The 6,915-nt window shown below is 45.5% G+C and overlaps 1 protein-coding gene across 1 annotated transcript; it reads right to left on the minus strand.

Annotated features, from left to right (window-relative positions):
• Positions 1 to 1,655: 1,655 nt before the first annotated feature.
• Positions 1,656 to 5,127, minus strand: LOC147094580 (nuclear factor 7, brain-like). The gene is made up of 5 exons (XM_085974225.1): positions 5,009 to 5,127; positions 3,369 to 3,687; positions 3,183 to 3,278; positions 2,872 to 3,105; positions 1,656 to 1,713 (listed from the first exon to the last, which is right to left on the minus strand). Exons 1-5 carry the CDS (start codon positions 5,125 to 5,127, stop codon positions 1,687 to 1,689), a joined length of 795 nt encoding a protein of 264 aa, XP_085830351.1. The 3' UTR covers positions 1,656 to 1,686.
• Between the last annotated feature and the right edge of the window lie 1,788 nt (positions 5,128 to 6,915).

Here is a 6,915-nt window from a genome sequence, read left to right on the forward strand (position 1 = left end):
TGGAAAGGGGCATGTGTGGACGCTGGATGGGTACAGGTCAGGCTCGACAGTGATGCTCTGCATGGTGATATCCACCAATCTCAACAGACTCCAGCACATAATCAGACAAAACAAAACTGACTGACATAAAAGAACAGGTGGAAGCACCATTTCTACAGGAGATCCTCCTCACCACCCTCAGAACACACCAAGTTTGTGAGTGAGTGGGTGGGACCAATGCTGGCCGCCTTCTACTGACCCAAGTGCAGAGGATAGTCACACTAATCAACAGGAACCTTCCCATTACTCTGAGACACGCATTCCTGGAGAAGGAGGCCGCTCCATCCTAAAGAATCTCGAATAACAGGAGAACCCAAAGTGAAGCTTCAGTTCTGTGTCCTGAATGAGGTGTCCGCACATTCCCCACATCAGCAATCCTCACACTCACCCCACGTATGGATGGCACAGTAACCATGAGTGGAGACCTAAACTGTGCTCTTCACTCCCAATGGGACAAGCATCCAGTGGACACAGGGCACTAGGACAAGCAGCCGGAGCAATCTGGAAAAAGTAGTGACCTGGTCCCACGCCAACTAATAGGTCCCCTACCGAGTTTTACAAGGTCCTAATCGCGGAACTTGCTCGCCCGCTACTGAAACCCCGCACTATGTGCTGGAGACAAGGACACAGACACACTTAACTTAGTCACAATCATGTTAATACATAAGAGAAAGGTCACCACCATTGCTCATCGTAGAAAATTAAATCCCTCCTCAATGCGGACAAGAAAATATTGGCCAATATCATAACCTCCAGATATCTCCGGACTGATCCATGCAAACAAATAGGCTTCATACGGGGCCGCACGTGGAGGCAAAGCACCAGCGGTTATTCAATGTGATGCACCATTGTCATACCTCTACCCTGAAACTATCCCTGGATGTATAAGCCATAATTGTCTAGGGCGAGTGGAATGATTCAAGGCAATTGAGAGAATAAGCCTTGGTGACACTTTCAGCAATCCAGTGCTTGATCCCCAGGTCCACAGCGAGCACCAGCTAACTCTATACCCCTCGCCACTCCTCCCTCAACAGGCAGAGAAAGCCTCGCTCCCAGGCTTCCTGTCCTGGCCTTGGTCATAGACATGAGTTTGACACACAAGATGGAGATGGATCAGGAGATGAGTATTGTAGAGGAGAAAAGGTTCAGCTGGGAAGGGCGGTGTTTCCTGTTGCTGAAGTGTGCAAAGTATCGATGGGTTCTGGAGGCTGTGGTTCATCTGAGGGTCCCTGTGTTGGTCATGTTCGGGGAGCTGACATTTTCAACTTTTAGAACATGGATTTCGTGCGTGAATAACACTAACTCCATCCAGGCCCGCTTTTAACCGCGTTCATTAGCAACTACTTACTACTAAAAGATACTTTCTATGATATTTTTATGTATAACGAATCAAATTATAAGATATAAATCAGGCCAAAGGAACTTATATGAGTTTTACCTGGGTTCATGACATCCAACATTTCTCTGCACACCGCGTATAGTAAAGGGACGTTGAATTTTTCGATAGTCAGGGCGGTATCTACTAATGTCAGTTTATTCTCAGCCTCACTAATCCTGCAAATATCAAACAATTGGTTATAAATTGATCATAAACACTTTTCTGAGCTATTTCACCAAACTGTGCAGAGTTTCAGTAAAGAGCATGTCCTACCTCCTCTTCTGACGAGTTTCTTCCTGAAATAAATAAAACACAACCTGAGTTGACAGAGACTGAGCGTCTATATCCGGACAGCAGAAATTACACCCAGATTGTTCCAAGCTGCTGATAATTCCCAATTCTCACTGCTGCCCACACACAGGTAGAAAGAGGATATTACAAAAAGGATATAGAAGCACAGGAGAACGTATAAAAGAGATTTACAAGAATGATACCAGAACTGCGAGGGTACAACTAACAGGAAAGAGTGAACAGGAAAGATTATTCTCTAGAAAAGGGAAGACTGAGAGGAGACCTGAGCGAGGTCTTTAACATTATGAAAGGATTCGATGGGGCAGATGTAGAGAAGATGTTTCCACTTGTGGGGAGTCTAAAGCGAGGGGTCGTAAATATAAGAGAGTCAGTAATGAATCCAAAGGAGAATTGAGGAGAAATCTCTTTACTCAGAGAGTGTTTAGAATGTGGAACTCGCTACCACAAGTTGAGGAGAATAGCACCGATGTATTTAAAAGGGAGCGAGATCAGTACATGAGGGAGAAAGGAACAGAAGGATATATTGATAGGGTGAGATGAAGTAAGGTGGGAGGAGGCTCGTGTGGAGCATAAATACTGACATTGATCTGATGGGCCGAATGGCCGGTCTCTGTGCTGTAAAATTCTGTGTAATTCTATGAGCGGCATATTTGAAAACAGGCCATCAGAAATTACACGAAAAATTATTAAATGCTTCTGATAGAAACAGGATATAGTTGAAAAATCTCATTAGCGTATCAGATACTAGAAATCAACACCAGTGTCACTCCCAGACACAGTGCCTCTCACACCCACCCTACCAGACACACCCACACACTCACAACATAGGACTGGAACTGGATTGGAATGTGAGTTTCAGGAGATTATTAAACTTGGGCACCACAGAAATAATTACAGACTAAATATCAAGATCACGGCAACTCATTCCCGGGGAGGTTGCAGGTATTCCCGGGATCCGGTAGATTTTGTGGGAGGCCGATTAGTTCGGTGAAAATAGCAGCTCCGCCCCGGATAGACAAAACAATCGATCGATTTAAATCAGTGAGGAATTATTGGGAAAATGCTGCATTTATGTCAAAATTCTCGCCCGTCAATTTGTGACTGTGAACTTTCACTGAACTAAACTGAAATATAATCCTCACCTTCAGAAATGTCAGCTCGTCTTTTTGCTCCATCTGTTTCTGCAACTTTGAGAGTTTCTCCTGAATAGAATTTAAATTCTCTTGAATCTGTCGAAGATTTTTCTCCATTGTTTCTAGAATCTCCCCCTCTTGTTTCCTGAGATCTCTGATTAAACGCTGCTCTTTCTCACTGAGAAACTGGTGCATTTTAGCGAACTCGGATGTGATGCGGGTCTGCAGACTGCTCGACTGTTCCTACCAAATGAAATGGGAAAAATATTTTTTCCGCAATAAAAGCATCAAGTTTCGAAAATCAGCAAAGGGAGATTTACCCTAATTTCGAAAATCTTCTGTTTCTGCCGCCGCTCCGTGTCTAGAACCGCCGATTTCTTCTCTGTGAGAGAATCTGAGGAAGATTTCAGCTGATCCTGGGATTAGGAGAGAAAATCACAGAATAAAAGTGTTAGACCATGAAAATGTGATAAAATAATCAGGTGATCAATTCTGCTCCCTTTTACCTTGTAGATTCCAACAGCTTCTTTAATGGGCTTGAAGCGGTGCTCTCTGTGTTCCCGCGCATCTCTACAAATCACACAGATCAATTTCTTGTCAGTTTCACAAAACAGCTTCAGTTCTTCCTGATGTTCCTCACAGTGAAGTTTACTTTCCTTCTCTTTCGGATTCAGCTTTAATTTTCGAGCTTTCTTGGCCAGATTCGCTAAGGCCCGATTAACCCTGAGGTTTATTTCCGGAAACTCCTCTCTACATTCCGGGCAGGATTTTATCCTCTTGTTTTCCCAACACTGTGATACAGGAGCGGCAGAAGTTGTGTCCACACTCCAGAATTACCGGATCGGTGAAGAAATCAAGACAAATGGGACAAATTGCCTCCTCGATCAAACTCTTGGCCTGCTGTCTGGAAGCCATGGTCACACTCAGCACTTCCTGATTCAAACCGCTTTCAGTTTCCGTGTTTACTGCGCTGCCGAACAGCCGCAGTTCAGCGATTTCCCGATGAAGTTCACTGTAATACTCCGGGAATTATTATTACTATAAACTAGTCTCTGTCCAATCGACTTTTACACAGGGAGATAAAACCTAGAGCAGTATAAAGGACAAACAGTGTTAGAGGGCGGAGGGGAATAATTGAATCTGGCGAGTGGCGTGCTGACAGTGACAGGAGGGAGAGAGAGGGAGGGAGGGAGGAGCCGGAGATGGGCAGGGATCGAGATTCCAGTGCACTTTGATCCAGACCAAACTCGCTCTGGTGACAGACGGTGTGAGATATGGATCCATAAACTGAATTGTGTTAATGATTGCAGCCGCTCACCCTGAAACACAAAGTGCCATAAATGTCAAGGAGCTGTCTAAATCAGTTTCAGTCCTTGCTGATTCAATCTGCTGGTGTCATGGTTCTGTGGGTGGATCCAGACCCGGTTCCCAGTCACAGATCACTCGAGTCCCTGGAAGTGCTGTTTACATCTGGATGAAATAAAGTTATGCCTGTGCCCCTTCGGGTAGCCCCTGCTGCCTCCCGTTACGCACCACCTTCTCCTGAAAGACGGAGGGAAGTTTGTCAGTGAGTGTCGTGCTATCGGTTTGGGTGAGTAGTGGCATTGTGTGCAAGCTGTGAGATTTGGGTGTGAGGTTTGCAGCAGTTGTAAGTGTGTGATAGTGAGAGCTTGAGGTGAAGGTATGAATGTTAGATTAATGAGTCGTGATTGATAGAGATTGCTGATAGGTGAGTGAAGGGGTGGTGAATTGAGCAGTGTGTGAGTTCAGTTGTACACATATGACATTTGAAGATGACTTCACTGACGTTGACCACTTATGTGAGGTCATTAAACATCTTGCTGCACTCTAATCGCGCATCATGATACCCGCGTATATTTTGGGCCTGCTCCAATCCCCAGCACTTGAACTTTCTAAAACTGGTCTTTCCCGGGGCTCTGAGGCATTCCCTGGGCTCCTCCCCCCGGGCATACTCACCGATCCTCCAATCACAGCCTTGCTTTCTTCTGCACATGCTCACTGATCAACAGTGACTACAGGTTAAAGTACTTAATTGTCTGTAAAACGATTTGAGACGTCCTGAAGCCATGAATGTTCTATAAATACAAATCTTTGTTCTTTCTATTGATCTCAAAGAAAAATCTACCCAATGTTGGAGACGGTGACAGAAATGGAAACCTTTGCATGATAGCGTTGCACAGAAAATCTATCCAACTGAAAAATGTCTTTCAAATCAGCGCTAATCACTCCACTGCCCTCCTCCATTTTCCCTCTCCCGATTCCCAGTCTTAGTAAAGTTTGACCCTCAGGCTGGTGATGGTGCACCCCGAAACGTCAGAGACTTTTTTCTCTTTGTAAATGCGATACTATTTCATCCAGATGTGACCGGTAACTGGGGCTGGATCTACCCAGAGAAACAGGACACCAGCCATTTCAATCAGGGAGCACAGAAACTGGTCATGGTTTCCAGACAGCTCCTTGACATTTATAGCACGTTTGTGTTTGAGGGTGAGCGGCTATAATCATTAACACAATTCAGTTTAGAATCATCGAATGATACAGCACAGAAGGAGGCCATTCAGCCCATCGTGCCTCTGCCAGCTCTTTGAAAGAGCTCTCCAATTAGTCCCACACTCCTACTCTTTGTGCACAGTTTCGTTCTCCTTATCTGAGAAAGGACATACCTGCCTTAGAGGCGGTGCAACAAAGGCTCACTAGATTGATTCCTGAGATGAGCGGGTTGTCCTATGAGGAGAGATTGAGTAGATTGGGCCGATACTCTCTGGAGTTTAGAAGAATGAGAGGTGATCTCACTGAAACATACAAGATTCTGAGGGGGATTGACAGGGTAGATGCTGAGAGGTTGTTTCCCCTGGCTGGAGAGTCTAGAACTAGGGGGCATAGTCTCAGGATAAGGGGTCGGCCATTTAAGACTGAGATGAGGAGGAATTTCTTCACTCAGAGGGAGGTGAATCTTTGGAATTCTCTGCCCCAGAGGGCCGTGGATGCTGATTCGTTGAGTATATTCAAGGCTGAGATCGATAGATTTTTGGACTCTAGGGGAATCAAGGGCTATGGAGATCGGGTGGGAAAGTGGAGTTGAGGTCGAAGATCAGCCATGATGTTATTGAATGGCGGAGCAGGCTCGAGGGGCCGTATGACCGACTCCTGCTCCTAATTCTGATGTTCTTTCCCCATAGTCCTGCTCAATGGTCCTGTTTAAGAATGTATCCAATTCCCTTTTGAAAGCTATTATTGAATCTGCTTCCATCACCTGTTCAGGCGGTGCATTCCAGATCATCACAGCTCACTCCGTAAAAAAAACCTCCCCCGGTTTCTTTTGCCAATCACCTTAACTCTGTGTTCTCTGGTTACCGACCCTCCTGCAAATGGAAACACTTTCTCCTTATTTACTCTAGCTTTTGCTAATAGTGCGCTAAAATAATAAATAGTCATGGTCTGATCTACCACGTAGAGAAGTTTCCACTTGAGGGCAAGACCACAACGAGGTGCCATAAATATAAGATAGTCACCAATAAATCCAATAGGGAATTCAGGAGAAACGTCTTTACCCAGAGAGTGGTTGAGGCTTGTTGCATAGAAGCAACTAAGGGGAAGCTAGAAAAGTACATGATGGAGAAAGGAATAGGAGGATATGTTGACTGGGTGAGATGAAGGAGGTTCCCGTGGAGCATAAACAACGACATGGACCAGTTGGTCCGAATGGGCTGTTTCCGTCTTGTAAATTCAATTTAAAAACAACGGAAAACTTTTTTACATCAGCATACAAGGAAATCCATTGAATTGCTCCCGCCAAGAGAGATATTTGGGAACTACTTTCTTGCTATTGTGGGTATTGCTGTTCTGACTGGCGGTGTACCCATGAGCTGGAGAAAACCTCCTGCGCTCCACGTATTCCTGACGCAGCCGGAAACTGAAGCGGTGAAACTGAAGGAAAGTCGCTGCGCCGCAGTTTGCGCCTGGAAGGCAGCGGATCCGCGCATGGCTTCCAAGCACCAGGCCGCGGGGCTGGCGGAGTATCTGAACTGCCCC

The sequence above is a fragment of the Somniosus microcephalus genome, unplaced genomic scaffold, assembly GCF_052327205.1.
Source record: "Somniosus microcephalus isolate GS21.2 unplaced genomic scaffold, FLI_Smic_1.0 unresolved_chr1, whole genome shotgun sequence".
Taxonomy (NCBI): domain Eukaryota; kingdom Metazoa; phylum Chordata; class Chondrichthyes; order Squaliformes; family Somniosidae; genus Somniosus; species Somniosus microcephalus.